Source organism: Eretmochelys imbricata, chromosome 27 (genome assembly GCF_965152235.1).
Source record: "Eretmochelys imbricata isolate rEreImb1 chromosome 27, rEreImb1.hap1, whole genome shotgun sequence".
NCBI lineage: Eukaryota > Metazoa > Chordata > Testudines > Cheloniidae > Eretmochelys > Eretmochelys imbricata.
In genome coordinates, this window is record NC_135598.1 from 13,289,081 (window position 1) to 13,310,062 (window position 20,982).

General features: G+C 59.5%; 1 protein-coding gene across 1 annotated transcript; it reads left to right on the forward strand.

The window, feature by feature from the left end:
• Window positions 1-1,126: 1,126 nt before the first annotated feature.
• PSMD3 (proteasome 26S subunit, non-ATPase 3) lies at window positions 1,127-11,314 on the forward strand. The gene is made up of 12 exons (XM_077806173.1): window positions 1,127-1,375; window positions 3,039-3,229; window positions 3,722-3,859; window positions 4,364-4,500; window positions 4,721-4,911; window positions 6,153-6,256; window positions 6,480-6,594; window positions 8,625-8,744; window positions 8,956-9,059; window positions 9,591-9,746; window positions 10,517-10,567; window positions 10,960-11,314. The coding sequence occupies exons 1-12, from the start codon at window positions 1,201-1,203 to the stop codon at window positions 11,035-11,037; spliced, it is 1,560 nt and encodes a 519-aa protein (XP_077662299.1). The 5' UTR covers window positions 1,127-1,200; the 3' UTR covers window positions 11,038-11,314.
• The last annotated feature ends 9,668 nt before the right edge of the window (window positions 11,315-20,982 follow it).

Genomic DNA, 20,982 nt, shown 5'->3' on the forward strand with positions numbered 1-20,982 from the left:
GAGAGGGAGGGGGTCTCTGAGGTGGAAGGGGGGTCTCTGAGAGGGAGGGGTCCCTGGGGGGGAAGGGGGGTCTCTGAGAGGGAGGGGGTCCCGGCGGCTGAAGGGGTCTCTGAGGTCCCGGGGGGGAAGGGGGGTCTCTGAGAGGGAGGGGTCCCGGGGGGGAAGGGGGGCAGGGGGTCTCTGAGAGGGAGGGGTCCCTGGGGGTGAAAGGGGGGTCTCTGAGAGGGAGGGGGTCCCTGGGGTGGAAGGAGGAAAGGGGGGTCTCTGAGAGGGAGGGGGTCCCTGGGGTGGAAGGGGGAAAGGGGGGTCTCTGAGAGGGAGGGGGTCCCTGGGGTGGAAGGGGGGTCTCTGAGAGGGAGGGGTCCCGGGGGGAAGGGGGGCAGGGGGTCTCTGAGAGGGAGGGGGTCCCTGGGGTGGAAGGGGGGTCTCTGAGAGGGAGGGGTCTCTGAGGTGGAAGGGGGGTCTCTGAGAGGGAGGGGTCCCTGTGGGGGAAGGGGGGTCTCTGAGAGGGAGGGGTCCCGGGGGGAAGGGGGGCAGGGGGTCTCTGAGAGGGAGGGGGTCTCTGAGGTGGAAGGGGGGTCTCTGAGAGGGAGGGGTCCCTGTGGGGGAAGGGGGGTCTCTGAGAGGGAGGGGTCCCGGGGGGAAGGGGGGCAGGGGGTCTCTGAGAGGGAGGGGGTCCCGGCGGGTGAAGGGGGAAATGGGCAGGTTCCGCGTCAGAAGGGGGCACTTTGGGGGCGCAAGGCCCGGGAGACCCCACCTCTGTGTAACTCGCCAGACCCCTGCCCCCCCCGAGCCCGCCTCCGCCAACTAGAAAAGGCCGCGGCGCACATGCGCCGAGCTCCTCAGGCGTCACAGCGACACCGGAAATACCCGACGAGGAGGGAGATGCCCGAGCGGAGCCGGAAGTACCCGAGTTGGTGACGGAGATGCCCGAGCGGAGCCGGAAGTAGCCGAGTGATTACGGAGACGCCAGGCGGCCGTTGGGGGTTGAGCCGAGGCGCGCGGCCCGAGCGGTGACGTCCCGCTCGGCGCTCGGTTCCTCCGGCCTGCCTCTGACTCCTCCTCCGCCCGCTCTCTGGGCTCGGCTGGCCGGGCCTGGCCTTTCCCAGCACCCCTCGCGGCGGAGCCGGCCGCCTCCTCCCGCGATTGTTGCACCGTCACCGCGAGCCGCGCGAGCTCCGGGCCCCCCCGCCCCCCGCCATGAAGCAGGAGGGCGCGTCCCGCCGCCGCCCCGGCGCCGACAAGGCCAAGCCGCCCCCCGAGGAGCCGCCGCCCGGGCCCCCGGACGTGGAGATGCAGGAGGCGGCGGCGGCGGACGGGGCCGGCGGGGAGAAGCCGCCGCCGCAGCGCGAGCTCGACGCTGTCACGCTGGAGGGTGAGGGGGGGAGGGGAACGGGCATGGGGACCCCGTGGGGGGGGCGGGAGAGGGGAACGGGGGGAGGGGCAAAGCGGGGGGTGGGAAGAGGAGGGGGAGGGACAGACCCGAGGGGGGGGGCAGAGGGGAACCGGGAGGAGGTCGGGCCGGGGGGGGAAACGGGCCGGGGGGGGGGGTAGACCGAGAGGCGGGGGGGGGCAGACCGGGGGGTGGGAAGAGGAGGGGGAGGGGCAGACCCGAGGCGGGGGGGGCAGAGGGGAACCGGGGGGAGGGGGGAACGGGAGTGGGGGAACGGGCCGGGGGGAGGGGCAGACCGGGAGGCGGGGGGGGAACGGGCAGGGGGGGGTAGACCGAGAGGCGGGGGGGGGCAGAGGGGAACCGGGGGGAGGGGCAGACCGGGAGGGGCGGAACGGGCCGGGGGGGGGTAGACCGAGAGGTGGGGGGGGGCAGAGGGGAACGGGGGGAGGGGCAGACCCGAGGCGGGGGGGCAGAGGGGAACCGGGGGGAGGGGGGAACGGGCCGGGGGGAGGGGCAGACTGGGAGGCGGGGGGGGGGGAACGGGCAGGGGGCCCTGAGGCGGGGGGACCCAGCAGGGCTGGGCCTCGGTACCCACCAAGTCCCAGGGGCTGTTTCCCTCTGGGGGCCAGTGCCGGACCCGGGCGCCTCACCCCACCGCTCTGTGAATGGCCCCGTTTCCCTGAGTCCCAGGGGAAGCCTGTGCAGGGAGAGGGATTATGGGGGGGTGTGCTGGGCGTAGGGGGGGTGATGGTTCGGTTGGGAAACGGCGGCGTCGGATGGCCACGGTCCCCGTCGCCGCACACCCAGGCACCTCGCCCCCGGTGCCAGGCAAGGCAGCGTCCTCCTCGCGCTCGCTCAGAGGGCCAACGAGATGCAGGGGTCTGTATGGTGCTGAGCGGGGTCCACTCCCATTGACTTCAGCTGGAGTGGCGGATGTTCGGCACTCCTGAAAATCAGACCCCAAGTGGCTTGCTTACGGTGACAGAAAGTCTGTGGTAGATCCGGGTGAACTGAACTCTCGGCCACAGCCAGCACCGTCTGTGTTCCCTCCACCCCAAGTGGCGCATAAAGGGACCCCAGTGTTTAGCTTATCTGTCAGTTTGCTCGCAAAGTGCAGTGGGACACTTCCGTGTGAAAGCTGCCACCTGAGCCTGAGATTGTTCTAATACTTGCTCTGTAATTAGGATGAAGGCAGTACTCAACTGGATCAGCCCAGCGTCCATCTACTTGGTTTGTGTTTGCACAGTACCTAGCACGGTGGGGCCCTTGTCTATCACTGGGGCTCCTAGGTACTATTGTAATATAAATGATACTTCGGTATCCCTTCTCTCACTGTGGCCGGCACCAGGGACTGCAGAGGAAGATGCAAGAAACCTGTAGTAGACGGATATAGGATAACCTGCCTCCAGGGAAAGTTTCTTCCTAACCTCTCCCCCTCCTCCCACTTAGAGAGTGGCTTATGTCCTGAGGTATTGAGGCTTTCTCCTTAAAATTATATTAATATGAGCAGGTAGAAGCGCATATCAGCCTTCAGCAAGGAAGCAGGGGTATCACCAATATGATCATCAGGTATTAGGATTTGCCTCCTTTGTGAGAGCACTTGCCAGGGGCGAAGTGCTAGCAGGATTTCCCTGTGCTGATGCAGACATCAAAGAGCATGTGAAGCAGCTTGAGAAGGCCGTGTCTGGAAAGGAGCCTCGCTACGTCCTGCGTGCCCTACGGGCTCTGCCCTCCACCTCCCGCCGACTCAACCCCAACGTGCTCCATAAAGCCATCAATGGCTTCTTCACTTCCAACAGCACCATGCGGGACTTCCTGCTGGGCTTTCTGGAGGAGGTGAGTCTGCAGTGGGGGCAGAGGAGGTTGCTGAACTTGGGGCGGTGACTCTGCTTTGGCAGATGCCGGGACTGTTAGTAGCAGAGAACATGTTGTTGTAATGGGGCGGCGGGAACAGAGACCCCAAAGGGAGTGTTCAGACATTACAACCTAATTGCTCAGGAGTGCCTGCGAAGTGAGTTGGGGGCAGTGACTCGATCCAGTTCCCAGCTGGCTTGTGTCTGTATCAAAGAAAAATCACAATGGGCATTTGCTGGCCTGCGTTGGCATCCTCAGCAGAGAGAGCAAAGACTGAGTGGGCCATGGAGACTGAACTCTCCTTTGTTCCTAGAGGTGATCCCTCCAGGTCAAGATTGTGGCACACTGGAGGCAGGCAGGGAAGTTGGTACGGGCATTGGTGATGGGTATGGCACATCCATGTTGAGTTTCCTCTGTGAATTACTAGAGGACTTCAGAGCTGTGGATCCAGCACATCTCGGTCTCTCTCTATAGCCTATGGACACAGAAGCAGAGCTGCAGTTCCGTCCCCGGACAGGAAAGGCAGCCTCAGCCCCACTCCTGCCAGAGGTGGAAACCTATCTCCAGCTGCTCCTAGTCATCTACCTGATGAACAGTAAACGATATCCAGAGGTAAAACCCCAGGACTGTCCTGCTTGCTGCATTGGGGAGATCCATCCTGCTACTGAAACCCAAGTACTGGGTGTGTATGGCCCATGAGACTGTAGGGTCAGAACCTGGGTGCTCTCCCCATTGCCTCCCTGTTCCCATGAGCTGAGTACGGGTAGACGGTGGCAGAGCTTCAGAGCAGAGAAGCTTCGTGTCCCATCCTAGCGTACAGCACCGGTGGAGGTTTAGTAGCTAGCCAGCAAAGAAAATACCACTGCCTCCATTTAGTTACCTCAAGTCTGCTCTGCTAGGAGAGCTTCCCTGAAGTTATTTTAACCCCATCCCAAAGGGATTGGCTGAGATACAGCCCTTGGAAGTTACCAATATTTTAGGGACGGGGGATTTAGATTAATGGAAGTTCCCACAGCCAAAATGCTTCTGAGCGCTTCCCCTCCTGTGTTTCCTCACAAGTGAGCTCGCTCTCTCTCTCGACTTGTCTGTTTTGACCTTCCTCCTTTCCTTCCCCAGGCCCAGAAAGTGTCTGATGACCTGATGCAGAAGATCAGTCCTCAGAACCGCCGAGCCCTCGATCTGGTGGTGGCCAAGTGTTATTACTACCACTCCCGCAGCTACGAGTTCCTGAATAAACTTGATGTGGTCAGGAGGTAGGACTGGCTGCTGCTGTGTCCGATAGGTTAGTTGCAGTCCTGTGTGCTGCATTCTCCTGGAGCCTGCCTATACAGAAATGAAAGGGCCTTTTGGTGCCTAATGGCACTGTAGCCATTAGCTAGGATCGAAACCTTTCTGAGGACATTTGTGCTCTCCCCTTTTGCAGCTTCCTCCCTCCCCTCTGACAGACTCTTTCCTCTCCACCCTCTTTTGAAGTTTCCTGCATGCCCGTCTGAGGACGGCAACCCTCCGTCATGACGCAGATGGTCAGGCCACCCTCCTGAACCTGCTGCTGAGAAACTACCTTCACTATAACCTCTACGACCAGGCGGAAAAGCTCGTCTCCAAATCAGTTTTTCCTGAGCAGGCCAATAACAACGAGTGGGCCAGGTACCTCTATTACACAGGTGAGAGGCAGCAATGCCAATGCAAGCTGCTTTACTGTTGTGTTGTCTAGTGACTAGAGCAGGAGACTGGAATTAGGACTCTTGGGTTCTGTTCCTGAGGCTAGGGAAGGAGTGTGATCAAGCGGTTAGTGCCAGAGTTCGGATTCAGAGGGTTTTCTTCTGGTTCTGCCACTGACCCTGTGACCTCTGGAAAATCGTATAATCGCTGCCTCCATTTACTCACCTGTAAAATGGGCTAATACTTAGCCCAACGTGTATGTCACAATTCTTTGGCAGTGGAATTTGCCACAGAATTGTATTTCAGAATCTACACGTCCTGCCCTAGTAAATGGGAAGAAAACACTGGACAACATGCACCAAGCATAAAATGTTATAGTCTTGTCTGCAGGTCTGAAATGAAAGGTCTGAGAGCGGTGAACGGCCACATTTATCTCTGGGGGGCGATAACTGCGCACAAAGGGAGTGGTGGAAATGCCAGCCCTGTTCTCTGCTATCGTGCCCAATACCACAGTCCCCAACAGCCCCCTCTGCAGCTGCCAAAACCTCCAGCTTTTCTCTGGACTCTTGCAGTGCCGCTCAGCATCACCAGTACAAACGTCAGCAAGTAAAATTGAACTGGATGGAAACTGGAGAAAGGAGGGGCCACTGTGCTGGTCAGGTTAATGTTCACATTTAATTACATTCAAAATCTCTGTTCTAAAATTTAAGTGAAGCTGCCCCAATTTCCAGACCAGGTGCCATAAAATCCAGGGACTGTGCCGCAGACCATGTCCCTCTTGCCAGGGAGTACAATGGGCCTTGGTAGTAATCATCATGCTAGTGAGCAGAGGTGGGTGTGAGGCTTTGAGAGCTGATGGAAGGGCTGTGGATGTGCAAAGAGGTGTTCGCGTTGCTGTCCTGGGCAGGGAAGGTGTGAGGTAAAGATTGCTCGCATCCTGCTGTCCCGCTGCACCGAGTAGGTAAGTGTGTGACCTCTGAAAGACGGAGCGCCTCTCGTCCTTCGGAGCTTAGGCACCTGTACACAGATCTGCTTGTTGCTGACGTGACCTCAAGTGCTGTCAGTCTCAGATGGCACCGAACTAGAGCAGCCAAACAGCTGGCGTGGCATGGAGCAGTTGGCTTGATTAGCCGTTTGTGTCAGGTCGGGCGAAGATCCCAGTGCCTGGGCTGGGCTTTGTCAGTTAAACCAACTTCTCTCTGAAACAGTTTCTGTCCCTCTGTAACTCCCCCTTTCCTTCCAGGTCGCATCAAAGCCATTCAGCTGGAGTACTCTGAAGCACGGAGGACCATGACGAATGCCCTGCGGAAGGCACCACAGCACACAGCGGTCGGCTTCAAACAGACGGTGAGTGGGTGCGTGCGTGGTCCTCCCGGGGCACCTCTGGGTGGATGCACTTGTGCCGGCACTATGCGTCATCAGGCCCATGGAGAGGAGCAGAGCCAAGGTAGGATCCGGGGCTCTCACCAGCTTCTTGGCCAGTCTATTCGAATGAAGAATTTGCTTCCTTAGGGTGTCTAAGGCAGTTCTGACAGATTCATAGTCTCTTATGTCTGTCTTTTTGCCTAAGGTCCACAAGCTGCTCATCGTAGTGGAGTTATTGCTGGGCGAGATCCCGGACAGACTCCAGTTCAGACAGCCTTCCCTCAAGAGGTCACTCATGCCCTACTTCCTCCTGACGCAGGGTAAGGGTGCTCTGGCTACTCCCCAGAGCTTCATGATCTGTTGTTGGATGATCCAGGAACCCCTAAGTTTCTGTTCTGTTCCCTACCATTTGGTCTAGCTACAGCTTCTCAAATTTTCATGAAAAATGGCAAATAATGACGACAGCAGCTGGTAAATTGCACACTTTTATTTATGCTGTCTCATACTGCAAGAACAAAGAGAAATGATACGAAACTGAAAGATGTAGTTATAAGGGAAATGCAGGTCATAACCTGTGGAACTCATGGCCACAAGACATCAGAGACCAAAGGTGTAGATTGATTTTAAAAAAGGTTAGTTGTTTTGTATGGACAATGAGAACACTGACAGTTTCATTACGTAAGACAAAGACTTTTTTTACATAAGCATATTTTCACAAATGAGGGTCACTTTCATGGTTAGGTTGTTTTAGGCTAGCAAAATCGTGGTGCAAAAGATAAAAGTGCACTTAAAAAATATGTGCTGATGTTGCTATGGCCAACTTCTGATTCCAGAGCCACATGCGCAAAATTTTCAGAATGGAAGATAATTTTTAGTAACTTTGTGCTCCGTTAGCTGGTTTGATGACCAAGGGATATTGCTCCTGCTTCCAGTGCCCATGGTCCTGGGTTCTAATCTCACCGGATCCCTGGCTGGGGGAGTAAAACTTACTTTTTACAGTGAGAGTAATTAACCATTGGAATGCTTTACCAAGGGTTGTGGTGGATTCTCTATCACCCGCAATTTTTCAATCAAGATTGGTTGTTCTTTTTTTTAAAGACATGCTTGAGCTTAAAAGGAATTATTTTGGGGAAGTTCTCTGGCTTCTGTTACACAGGAGGTCAGACTAGACGATCACAGGTGATCCCTTCTGGCCTTGGAATCTATGAAATTGTTGGTCTTCAGAAGTCACCACATCATTATAAATTGAGATAATGTTCTGCTCTTCGAAGGAGCAAAATATTTTTAACATTTCATCAATAAAGGGCACTGTCTCCTGTTTTATTTCTGGCATTTATGGCTCTAACCTCAAAATTCCACTTACTGGAACCTTTACCTGTCAGGAAGGAGTTGTTGAGTGGTTGGCATACAGGACTCCTGAGTTCTGTTCCTACTCTGACTTTTTTCAGAGTAACAGCCGTGTTAGTCTGTCTTCGCAAAAAGAAAAGGAGTACTTGTGGCACCTTAGAGACTAACCAATTTATTTGAGCATGAGCTTTCGTGAGCTACAGCTCACTTCATCGGATGTATACCGTGGAAACTACAGAAGACATTATATACACACAGAGACCATGAAACAATACCTCCTCCCACCCCACTGTCCTGCAGGTAATAGTTTATCTAAAGTGATCATCAAGTTGGGCCATTTCCAGCACAAATCCAGGTTTTCTCACCCTTCCCCCCCCCCCCCCACTCACTCTCCTGCTGGTAATAGCTCATCCAAAGTGACCACTCTCCCTACAATGTGCATGGTAATCAAGGTGGGCCATTTCCAGCACAAATCCAGGCTATGGCCCACCTTGATTACCATGCACATTGTAGGGAGAGTGGTCACTTCGGATGAGCTATTACCAGCAGGAGAGTGAGTTTGTGTGTGTATGGGGGTGGGGGGTGAGAGAACCTGGATTTGTGCTGGAAATGGCCCACCTTGATTATCATACACATTGTGAAGAGAGTGGTCACTTTGGATGGGCTATTACCAGCAGGAGAGTGAGTTGGGGGGGGGGGGACCTGGATTTGTGCTGGAAATGGCCCAACTTGATGATCACTTTAGATAAACTATTACCAGCAGGACAGTGGGGTGGGAGGAGGTATTGTTTCATGGTCTCTGTGTGTATATAATGTCTTCTGCAGTTTCCACAGTATGGATCGGATGAAGTGAGCTGTAGCTCACGAAAGCTCATGCTCAAATAAATTGGTTAGTCTCTAAGGTGCCACAAGTACTCCTTTTCTTTTTACTCTGACTTTGCGACTTCAGCAGATCTTTTCCTCTCTCTGTTTTCTCTCAACCGTCTCCTATATGTTCCCACAGCTGTTCGGACGGGTAACCTAGCCAAGTTCAACCAGGTCCTGGATCAGTTTGCGGACAAATTTCAGGCAGACGGGACCTATACCCTGATCATCCGGCTGAGACACAATGTGATTAAAACAGGTAAGAAGCTGCCAATGCCATGTCTTGGGTTAACTAGCCCCTGTGGCTTGCTCCTCTCGTTTAATGCAGCAAAGGAGAGCAGTGTGCATTTGAGTCTCCTTGTGCTGCTTGGTTTAAAAGGCCTCTTGCGATCACACCCACTCCCCAGCTCACTCAGTGTACCTGTGGCCACATGACACTCTCCAGCTTCTGTTCTTTCTCTCACCTCCAGGTGTTCGCATGATCAGTTTGTCCTATTCACGCATCGCACTGGCCGACATTGCTCAGAAACTGCAGCTAGACAGCCCGGAGGATGCTGAGTTCATTGTTGCCAAGGTGGGTCGCTGGGACGAAGCAGAGGGTCAGGGATCAGCATAGGAAATCTAGCACTTGGCCCCTTCTCCCTGCGGTGTTCAGGGACCGCAGAGCTGTCTGATTCCTGAGGGGTTGGTCCTGTATCTTTCAGGCCCTGCGGAACCAGCGCTGTGCTCCTCCAAAAGGGTCTGTCACCAGCCTCTTACTATTGGGATCTGGGCCATCAGCAGCTCCAAGGGCCTGCATCCCAATTAACCCCTTCATGCCAGGGTGCTCTGACCCAGAGCATAGCCTTGTCCCTACCCATCTCGCTACATCTGTCGCTTCCTCGAGCAATCGTTACCAAGGGATGTTGCACCAAGAAAAAACAGGTGCTCAGGGCTTGAGAGAACAGACAAGCCAATTCGCTGTCCTGTGGGAGCGAGTCTCCGCTTCCTGAGTGCAAAGTGCTCACGCTGCCATCCCCGGCTGTTGACCCATGGGCACTCTGCGTACGCGGACACCAGCCTTGGAGGTTGGCCCCTTGCCGTGACTGTTGCCTCTGGGTTGTAGGCCATCCGGGACGGCGTGATCGAAGCCAGCATTAACCACGAGAAAGGCTACGTCCAGTCCAAAGAGATGATTGACATCTACTCCACACGGGAGCCCCAGCTGGCCTTCCATCAAAGGATCTCCTTCTGCCTCGACATCCACAACATGTCTGTCAAGGTAGCTAGGCTCTGCCCATTGTCCAGGTGCTGGGTCAGGTGTCCCGGTGGGGCCGGTCTCCTGAGATGTGTGAGTGCAGCAGGTTGACTTAGAAGCCTCAGGCCTCCAGAAACTCCCCCAGCAGGTTCCAGGCCCTTCTGGGATGATGGGTTGGCTCTTCTCCTTCCTCTCCCTCGCACCCCCAAATCATCTGTTGGGGCACCAGTTCAAAGCATGGTCCCTCTGCCCTCCATGAGCACCCCACATTCTCCTGTTATCTAAACACACCCCGTTCTGTACTCTGCCAGCAAATACAGTGCACTGCAGCGGGAGTTGGGAGACAAAACTCCTGGGTTCTGTTCACCACTCTACTGAATTGCCTCTGTAAAATGGGATCCCGGCAAGCTCTTCCATGTGGGAGCTGGGAGGCCTCATTCATGCCAAAGTGCTGTGAAAGCCTCCGATCTCAGACAGATCTCTCAGCACTCTAGCTCCAGCTGCTGATTCCCCGGGTAGGCTCATGAGGCCTCAAAACATGTGCTACCTTTGTGAGCACATCCTGAGCTCTGCTGCCCTGGGAGGTGTGTCTGAAGGTTGATGTCCTGTCAGTGAGGCAACCTACCTGGCCGTGCTGGAACTTGCTGATGGAGCAAGGAGCATGACCCCTGGCTGCGGTGCATGCTTGGAAATGTCTCTACAGCCTGTGAGAGGTGCCTGTGTGTTCCTTGCCTCTGCCCTGTGGCCCTGGCCAAGGTGGTCCCTCACTGATCCCCTTTTGTTTGTGTTTCCAGGCCATGAGGTTCCCACCTAAGTCTTACAACAAGGACTTGGAGTCTGCAGAGGTGAGATCCCACCTGGGTTCTGGGCTTCCTGCCTGTGCGGGGAGGGGGTTGAGCGCCCCATTAGCAACCCTCCCTAGGAGTGACACTTTCCTCCCAACCAGTGCTGTGTACCCGTGTCGAGCCTGTGCCAAAAGCCCCATCCCTGCCCTGGTGGGAACCTTTCTGTGGCGAGCCAGGAGTTCTGTCAGGGGCCCAGTCCTTGATGCCAGCTGTGGTTTGGACAGAGCCTTCTCTTCACTCATTTCACATGAATGGCCATCACTTCCCCCTCTCTCTCGGTCACTGCTGTCCTGGCAGCCTCTCCGAGCAGCTCAGCTCCCAGCGCCCTGAGCCATCCCAGTCCCACTGCTGCAATCGGCCTGTTAGGAACATGCCCTGCCTTTGCCTTCCAGGAGCGCCGGGAGCGGGAGCAGCAGGACCTGGAATTCGCGAAGGAAATGGCAGAGGATGACGATGACGGTTTCCCATGATCCTTTGGGGACAGCAGTGTATTTTTATTTTCCCACAGGGAATATCCTGTCTGATAGAAACCATCCTCTGGTGGCTACAATCCAGAATCTGCCTTTCTTTTATAAACTATCTGCATGTACGTACTGGGGGGGGGGGGGGAAGGGGAGACACACCCAGGTTCTATATCGCCCTCTGCCTATTGCAGAGGGAAGTGCTCCCCTGCAACCATCACCCAAGAGATCAGCCTATTAAGGGAAACCCACCCTCCCAATTCCCAATAAAACTTCTTTTAAGGTTGCTTGTGGTGGATGTCATTGCTGCACCGGCGTGGGAAGCGCACAAGGGGTTAATGAATTAAACCTCCTGAGCTCTGTTACCAAACCTCTTACCCGCTCCTGGGTGCGTGACCTGCTGCTGGGTAGGTGGTGGTTACTGCTACACAGACCATGGCTGAGCCGCAGCTCTCACAATAATAATGGGTTAAGACTTTGTTAAGCTTCAATTATGACTTTTAAAATAAAAGTTGGAAAAAAACCTCGCACGTGTGTGTGGTTTTGCGGCTTTCAGTTTCACGGTGGGGTGGGTGGAACGGCTTGGAAACCCTGAAGCTTTCGGATGCAGATGCAGTAACAGAAGGGAGGTATCTTTCACAAGGTCAGAACTTTCTCCCGAGAGCGCCAGTCAGGATTCCTGGTCTCCCTTGCTCTAGTTACTGGTTATGCTGTCGCTCGTACACTACCACCAATGTGTTACCTGAAAAACCACCCTGGCTCAAGGTTAATCTCAAAGTTTCTCATTATCACTAGATGAACCTGCTAAGTCGCCCTGAAACTGCTCCTTGCAGCCTGCCCTCTGCCCCATTTGTAGGTCATACACCTGACCTCTGTTGTGTATGAGCGCAGTGCCCACAAGAGCAGCAAGTGCTTCTCTGGGGTCCTATTTCTTCCCTTGTTTTCCACGTATGGGGCCGAGGTCTCCTGATGCTCTGACAGCCGCTCCCTGGGCCTTGTCCCTGCTAGAAGGAAGTATTTCAAGGTCGGCAGCTGGCAACCCTCAAAGCCAGTGTTGTGCTCCACAGAGTTGCTCTGTTCCACAGAGGTTCTTATAACCTGCTCCCCACGCTAGGGCATGCGTGCCTTCCAGGTGGGCATTCGTCACACTGCTTAACATCTGTCACGGTGGTTCTCCCTTTGCTCCCCAGGGGCAGCATGGGCCGGAGATTGGCTTGGCTGGGCAGGTTTTTAGTATCAATGCCCTGGGTTTGTCGGAGAAGACAAACACACCATTTTGGAGCAGGAGGTGGGCGGTTTGTGATGGTTCTTAACTGGTGGAGGAGTTCGTTCCACTCTCAGGCCAGCCCCGTGATAGTTCCAATATCAGCACCAACTAGCTTTATGATTATTGCGCAGAGTTCCTTCTGTCGGAGGAGTGAAGCTGTTGATCAGGGTTCTTGATCCCACAGCTTTAGGCTCGGTTCGACTGAGGCCAGTAGTCGTTACTTCAATGCCAATAACTTTGGAACCTTATAGGCTACTACTGGGTACTGGTGCTGCTGCCTGTGACCAGCAGGGGGTGCTGCAAAACCAGACCAAGGCATGTGCACTGTCCCTGAAAGCAAGTGCAGCTGGAGAGATGGCAGGACTTCATTAAAGGCCTGGCCTGAAACAGGGCCAAGATACTCAAAACAGCCCGTGACTAACTTCAAGCCACAGCCTGATTTACACCTATCTAAACCAGGTCCGGAGGGCATCCTACTTCACCCCTCTGCGTTCCCCTGGCACCACTTCTTGTGATTTACCCTCCGGCAGGACCAATGTGCAGGGAGCCAGGGGTCCGGTCCTGTAAGAGGAGAATGAAACCCGGAAGGGAAGTGCTAGTCAGTCAAGCCCTGGTCCTGCACCATATAGGTCCCCAACTTTTGGGCCAAGCTGCTCTAACCACAGGCCACCAATTCCCCCTACCGAGTTGGGAGAGACAGAGGAAGGTCGCCACAGGGGTGTGACGCAGGGAAAGGCCTGGAAGAAATTACTGGGGTGCTAGGAGAGACAAGCCGAGCCTATTTGACTGCAAAGCCCAGCTCAGTGAATTAATCCCAGTTCCTCGCAGAAGAAGCCAGTGCTGGCTCAGGGCAGCTGGAGCCACGCTGGGGCTTTTGTTGTGACTCCCTGGATGATCTGTGTTTGGTTTCAGAGCCATAGACAGTCTGGGAATGATTCCCTTTTATCCACAACGTGTGGGATGCCCCCACTCCTCACCCCCAGCCCCCTGCTATTCCAGTCCTGCCCCCTCCATCAGAAACTGCCAAGGGAACCCTCCTCCAACGCCACTGTTCTCCTCAGGCACTTAGTGCACACGGCCAATAATGCGCTTAGTGGGCGTGGCCAACAATGCACTTAGTGCACGCTTAGTGCGCGCGGCCAATAATGCGCTTAGTGCACGCTTAGTGCACGCTTAGTGCGCGTGGCCAATAATGCACTTAGTGCACGCTTAGTGTCGTGGCCAATAATGCGCTTAGTGCACGCTTAGTGCACGCTTAGTGCGCGTGGCCAATAATACGCTTAGCGCGCGCTTAGTGTCGTGGCCAATAATGCGCTTAGTGCGCGCTTAGTGCGCGTGGCCAATAATGCGCTTAGTGCACGCTTAGTGCACGTGGCCAATAATGCACTTAGTGCGCGCTTAGTGTCGTGGCCAATAATGCGCTTAGTGCACGCTTAGTGCACGCTTAGTGCGCGCGGCATTCCCGGAGCCCAGGAGAGAGGAGGGCAGCTAGCCGCTGAGGCCTCCGGGCCCCTCTCTGGTGTGAGTAATGTGCCTTGACTACACTGCACCACCAGAGGGCACCACGCCACTGAAGGAAACCCACGGCAGCCTCTGGCAAGCCGGGCATTGGGTTCAAGCCAGAGGCACGATCCTTGGAGTCCGGCTGGGCGCAGACTATGGGCCCCATTAGCCCTGAGCCGTTGCCCGCTGGGCCGGAGCCTGTGAGGGGCGGGTGGCCACCCAGGAGGGCAGCACATGTGCTGCCAGCAGGCAGGGGGCACAACCCACAGTAGCCAGCAGTAAAGCTACGGGCATGGGTGTCCCGCAGTGGTGGGAGGGACAGCGCTGGCTGGAGCCAGGCACAGGGCAAGTGGGTGGGCGCAGCCTGCAAAGGCCCCCTCGCATCGCCGCCATTGCCCCCTGCTCCTGGCCTGCAGCCCCCCCGATTGCTCAGCCTTGGGCTCCCCCCAGCTCCGCCAATGCCCCCTGCTCCTGGCCTGCAGCCCCCCTGATTGCTCAGCCCTGGGCTCCCCACACGGCTCCGCCAGTGCCCCCTGCTCCTGGCCCGCAGCCCCCCCGATTGCTCAGCCCTGGGCTCCCCACACGGCTCCGCCAGTGCCCCCTGCTCCTGGCCCGCAGCCCCCCCGATTGCTCAGCCCTGGGCTCCCCACACGGCTCCGCCAGTGCCCCCTGCTCCTGGCCTGCAGCCCCCCCGATTGCTCAGCCCTGGGCTCCCCACACGGCTCTGCCAGTGCCCCCTGCTCCTGGCCTGCAGCCCCCCCGATTGCTCAGCCCTGGGCTCCCCCCAGCTCCGCCAATGCCCCCTGCTCCTGGCCTGCAGCCCCCCCGATTGCTCAGCCCTGGGCTCCCCACACGGCTCCGCCAATGCCCCCTGCTCCTGGCCTGCAGCCCCCCCGATTGCTCAGCCCTGGGCTCCCCACACGGCTCCGCCAGTGCCCCCTGCTCCTGGCCTGCAGCCCCCCCGATTGCTCAGCCCTGGGCTCCCCACACGGCTCCGCCAGTGCCCCCTGCTCCTGGCCCGCAGCCCCCCCGATTGCTCAGCCCTGGGCTCCCCCCGGCTCCGCGAATGCCCCCTGCTCCTGGCCTGCAGCCCCCCCCCCCCAATTGCTCAGCCCTGGGCTCCCCACACGGCTCTGCCAGTGCCCCCTGCTCCTGGCCTGCAGCCCCCCCCCCCCGATTGCTCAGCCCTGGGCTCCCCACACGGCTCTGCCAGTGTCCCCTGCTCCTGGCCTGCAGCCCCCCCAATTGCTCAGCCCTGGGCTCCCCCCAGCTCCGCCAATGCCCCCTGCTCCTGGCCTGCAGCCCCCCCCCCCCCGATTGCTCAGCCCTGGGCTCCCCACACGGCTCTGCCAGTGCCCCCTGCTCCTGGCCTGCAGCCCCCCCGATTGCTCAGCCCTGGGCTCCCCACACGGCTCCGCCATTGCCCCCTGCTCCTGGCCTGCAGCCCCCCTGATTGCTCAGCCCTGGGCTCCCCACACGGCTCCGCCAGTGCCCCCTGCTCCTGGCCCGCAGCCCCCCCGATTGCTCAGCCCTGGGCTCCCCACACGGCTCCGCCAATGCCCCCTGCTCCTGGCCTGCAGCCCCCCCGATTGCTCAGCCCTGGGCTCCCCCCAGCTCCGCCAATGCCCCCTGCTCCTGGCCTGCAGCCCCCCCAATTGCTCAGCCCTGGGCTCCCCACACGGCTCCGCCAGTGCCCCCTGCTCCTGGCCCGCAGCCCCCCCGATTGCTCAGCCCTGGGCTCCCCACACGGCTCCGCCAGTGCCCCCTGCTCCTGGCCCGCAGCCCCCCCGATTGCTCAGCCCTGGGCTCCCCACACGGCTCCGCCAGTGCCCCCTGCTCCTGGCCCGCAGCCCCCCCGATTGCTCAGCCCTGGGCTCCCCACACGGCTCCGCCAGTGCCCCCTGCTCCTGGCCCGCAGCCCCCCCGATTGCTCAGCCCTGGGCTCCCCACACGGCTCCGCCAGTGCCCCCTGCTCCTGGCCCGCAGCCCCCCCGATTGCTCAGCCCTGGGCTCCCCACACGGCTCCGCCAGTGCCCCCTGCTCCTGGCCTGCAGCCCCCCCGATTGCTCAGCCCTGGGCTCCCCACACGGCTCCACCAGTGCCCCCTGCTCCTGGCCTGCAGCCCCCCCGATTGCTCAGCCCTGGGCTGCCCACACGGCTCTGCCAGTGCCCCCTGCTCCTGGCCTGCAGCCCCCCCGATTGCTCAGCCCTGGGCTCCCCACACGGCTCTGCCAGTGCCCCCTGCTCCTGGCCTGCAGCCCCCCCGATTGCTCAGCCCTGGGCTCCCCCCAGCTCCGCCAATGCCCCCTGCTCCTGGCCTGCAGCCCCCCCCCCCCCGATTGCTCAGCCCTGGGCTCCCCACACGGCTCTGCCAGTGCCCCCTGCTCCTGGCCTGCAGCCCGCCCCCCCCCCCCGATTGCTCAGCCCTGGGCTCCCCACACGGCTCTGCCAGTGCCCCCTGCTCCTGGCCTGCAGCCCCCCCGATTGCTCAGCCCTGGGCTCCCCACACGGCTCCGCCAGTGCCCCCTGCTCCTGGCCTGCAGCCCCCCCCCCCCCCGATTGCTCAGCCCTGGGCTCCCCCCAGCTCCGCCAATGCCCCCTGCTCCTGGCCTGCAGCCCCCCCGATTGCTCAGCCCTGGGCTCCCCACACGGCTCCGCCAGTGCCCCCTGCTCCTGGCCTGCAGCCCCCCTGATTGCTCAGCCCTGGGCTGCCCACACGGCTCTGCCAGTGCCCCCTGCTCCTGGCCTGCAGCCCCCCCGATTGCTCAGCCCTGGGCTCCCCACACGGCTCTGCCAGTGCCCCCTGCTCCTGGCCTGCAGCCCGCCCCCCCCCCCCCGATTGCTCAGCCCTGGGCTCCCTACACGGCTCTGCCAGTGCTCCCTGCTCCTGGCCTGCAGCCCCCCCGATTGCTCAGCCCTGGGCTCCCCCCAGCTCCGCCAATGCCCCCTGCTCCTGGCCTGCAGCCCCCCCCCCCCGATTGCTCAGCCCTGGGCTCCCCACACGGCTCTGCCAGTGCCCCCTGCTCCTGGCCTGCAGCCCCCCCGATTGCTCAGCCCTGGGCTCCCCCCAGCTCCGCCAATGCCCCCTGCTCCTGGCCTGCAGCCCCCCTGATTGCTCAGCCCTGGGCTCCCCACACGGCTCTGCCAATGCCCCCTGCTCCTGGCCTGCAGCCCCCCTGATTGCTCAGCCCTGGGCTCCCCACACGGCTCCGCCAATGCCCCCTGCTCCTGGCCTGCAGCCCCCCTGATTGCTCAGCCCTGGGCTCCCCACACGGCTCTGCTAGTGCCCCCTGCTCCTGGCCTGCAGCCCCCCCTCCCCCCGATTGCTCAGCCCTGGGCTCCCCACATGGCTCTGCTAGTGCCCCCTGCTCCTGGCCTGCAGCCCCCCCCCCCGATTGCTCAGCCCTGGGCTCCCCACACGGCTCTGCCAGTGCCCCCTGCTCCTGGCCTGCAGCCCCCCCCCGATTGCTCAGCCCTGGGCTCCCCACACGGCTCTGCCAGTGCCCCCTGCTCCTGGCCTGCAGCCCCCCGCCTCCCCCCGATTGCTCAGCCCTGGGCTCCCCACACGGCTCTGCTAGTGCCCCCTGCTCCTGGCCTGCAGCTCTCTGTTACCCCAACCCTGGGCTGCCCCCAGCCCTGCCTGTGCCCCTCACACCTGACCCGCAGCCCCCTGCTAGCCCAGCCCTGCGCACCCCTCACACGGCTCTGCCGGAGCCCCAGCACCTGACACATAAACCTTCCTGAGCTGCCACCACGGCCCGCTCCGCCGGTGCTGCTCAATTGCATCCTGCAGCTGCCTGCTAGCCAAGCCCTGGCCTTCATCCCCCCACCCCGCCAAAATCACAGCTCCGTTGGTGCCCCTCACTCCTGCCCCGCGGCCCCCCCCCCAGCAGTCCCCGCCCTGCAGCTCTGGCCCTGGTAACATGGAGGCATTCGCAGCCAGTGCCGCTGTGCCCCCCCACGGTAGCCTCAGCCCAGGGTGAGGCAAGCAGGCCACGGAGGCTGGCGCAACCCCTGCTGCCCCGGGACAGGGTCGGGAGCGGGGCCGGCCACGGCCACAGTGCTCTTAGTGCAGCTGGGGGGGGCACGGAGAGGCCAGAAGAGACGCACCTGCCGGGGCGGGGGACAGATGCGCTGAGCCCCGGGAATGGCCAGGGGGGTGCCCCGGTCTGGGCTCTGCAGCAGCTCAGACTAGACAGCTGCTCCTGGCCTCAGTATTGGTGACACCCCCAACCGAGAAGAGTCTGAAAAGCGAGATCCAGGAGCTGGCTCCAGCCTCCGCGGGGCAAGCGCGGCAGCCAGGCCCCATGGACCAGCCAGAGCTGCCCCTCGGGCCCGGCCAAGGCTCCAGGAGGATTGGGTGCTGAAGAGATCCCTCCCATTCAGGTTTAATGCAGGTTGCTCCACCCTGGAGGGGTCCTCTGAGAAAACACATCCCAGAGGCCCACCTCGCAGCATCTTACATGAGGAGCCCAGATACTTTGGTGATGGGCACCAGTATAGCTTACCTGGCCAGATAACAGAGACTTTCATCCTGAAGGGACCTCAGATGCTTTACGAGCCTCACACACTCAGAGGATTCACCTCACCCACCACTAAAATGCAGCCAGCTCTGGGGTGGCGCACTGGAGCTGAACAGCACACAGCAATGCTGGGTAGTTTCTGAGGGAAGGTGAAATACTGTAACCAGAAGGGGAGCGTCGGTCCTGTGCAGTGCACCAGGGCTCTCACGCAGTAATGGTAAAGCCAGACCATTTGGTATGTGCCTGTCTGCAGGGGGCAGAGGTCTGGGTTGACTCTGCCATGGCCATGCCATTAAAGCAGCACTTTCTTAGCTATCTAAGGGGTTTATCTGGTCCCCTTCGTGTCAGTCTTTACTAGCTGTCACCTCACACCCCCTGTGGGGAAGAGTGGGGCTAATGTCCCCATTGCACAGATGGGAACTGAGGCACAGTGAGGCTAAGTGACTGGTCCCAGGGCACTCAAGGAGCTGTGAAGTCAATGCAGGTCTCCAGCACCATAGAATCATAGAATATCAGGGTTGGAAGGGACCTCAGGAGGTCATCTAGTCCAACCCCCTGCTCAAAGCAGGACCAAACCACTGAGCCAGCCTTCCTCCCTTTCCAGAGGAATAGGGGCAGAGCCCAGGGCTAGCACATCTGGATTTGTTTGCAGTGACAAGCCGGTAGAATGAACCAACCCATCCGAGCGCGATGCACGTGGCTGCGATTTCTTCACACCAAGCTCATCCCAGCTCCTCCCACTTGGGAAATCTAAGAGCATCCAGGATTTCCAAACAGGCTGGATCACATCCTGCCCTTGGTCCCCCCAGGGCAAGTCAGGAGCAAGGCCCAGGTAGTGGAACCAGGAAGACCTTGGCCTGCAGGTTTCTACAAAATTGCACCCCCAGGACACCCACAAACGTTCTCTCCCTTGGGATTCCTATTCGGCTGGACCCCGGCCCTCTGGGGAGACACCAGGTCTCAGGAGGGGCCTCTCTGAACCAGAGAGCGATCGTCCAGGAGACACAGCTGCACAAACTGGGCTGAGCGACCCCCTTGGAGAATGGGCTGCAAGGGACAGAACAGTCCTGCCCTGAGGACGTACCTAGCCACTTCCTCAGAGAGGGCCCCCTGGTGCCGCGTTCAGGAAGCCGAGTCGCTGCTCTGCGGGCAGGACGGGGTACCCCGTGTCTGTGCACAGCGGGGCAGAGCAGAGCCGGCGTGTGGGCATGGGGGGCAGGACTGGAGTCCATTTTCAAACCGGGAGTCCCACACACGCACTGAGGGCAGAGAGCTCCTCTCGCTCCATGGCGCTGGGCTTGCCCCACCTCAACTCAGCCTTGGGCCTCGCCGTGATCCAGGAGAGCCTCCTGCCTGCGTGAGGACAGGAGCAGCTAAAATGGAGCTCAAAGCTGGCAGCTGCGCTAAGAAAGGCCATGTTTTCCGTGCACGTTGGCCAAGCCCGGTGGAAACTCCACCACTCTTGGTAACCATGACAAAGCTCACTCCTGGGTGCTCTCGCACCCATCCCCGTGGTTTCTGGGCTTGCACCCAGTTCCTGCCATGGAAAGCAGCTGTGACTTCCTCTCCAAGGCGCATTTCTGACTCACTCTTTTCTTTTTAATAGCCCTAATTCTTGAAAACAAAAGCTGCTGACAGTTGACGGCTGGCCACGCCCAACCGTTCTCCCCTGAGCCAGCACTTTCCATCTTCACCACTTCCAAGGAGGTGACACCAGTCTACGGGAACCCTCCACACCCCAGGTCTCAGTGACCAACTACCTCTCTCCTTTCTTCCTCACCAGGCCGGATTAACCTTGGGCCCAGTGCCAAATATATTTGTGGGTCCCCATGGGGGCAATGGAGCATGGCCCAGGGGGTTGGACCCTGGAGAGAGGGGCCAGCCAAGGGCAAGGCATGGCACAGCAGGGGCGGCTCCATCCAGCCCAGCCCAGGGCAAGGGCACTATTTACAAACTGGCAGTTGCCTCCCACACAGGGTCTTGCCCCACCCTGTCCTGCCAGCGTGCCCCTTCCCCTCGGGGGCGGGCCCATACAGCCCCCCCAGCCAACACCCCCCCAACTCCCTATGGCCAGAGCCCCCACCCAACCCTCCCACAAATGCACAGAGCCCTGCCCAACTCCACCCCTGCCCACGGCCCCACCACAACTGCCCAGCAGCCCCCACAGAACCCCCACTCCCTAGTGCCCCAACACACACAGATCTTCCCCACCCCTTCACAGCCCAGCTCCCCCTAGACCCTTCAGAGACCCACTCCCGCACGCAGAGACTGCCCAGAGCCGGAGGCGCCCTGGGGTCCGGCCAGGGGGCGGAGAGGAGCCCTCGGCCAGCCGGCCGGAGCAAGCAATGGGTGAGGAGGAGCCCATGTGCTGGTGAGGTCTCAGCCCAGTGCAAGCGGAGCAGGCTGGAGCCCCTTCTGAGCATGGGCCCGGCTGCATGGCAGCACTGTAAACCCGGCACTGTTCCTCACAGCCCAGCTCTGTGTCACGGCCTGCAATCTCACTGCAGAAGGGACTCTTGAAAGCTTCCCATGAGAGTATCAGGAGATTCTGCCTCCCAGGAGGTGAAATTCCCCTGGGCACCAGCTCCCCAGCCCGGCTCCAGTCACACGGAGCCCCAGGCAGTGTTGACCACCTGCAGGGGGGTGACCATCAGCCAGGAA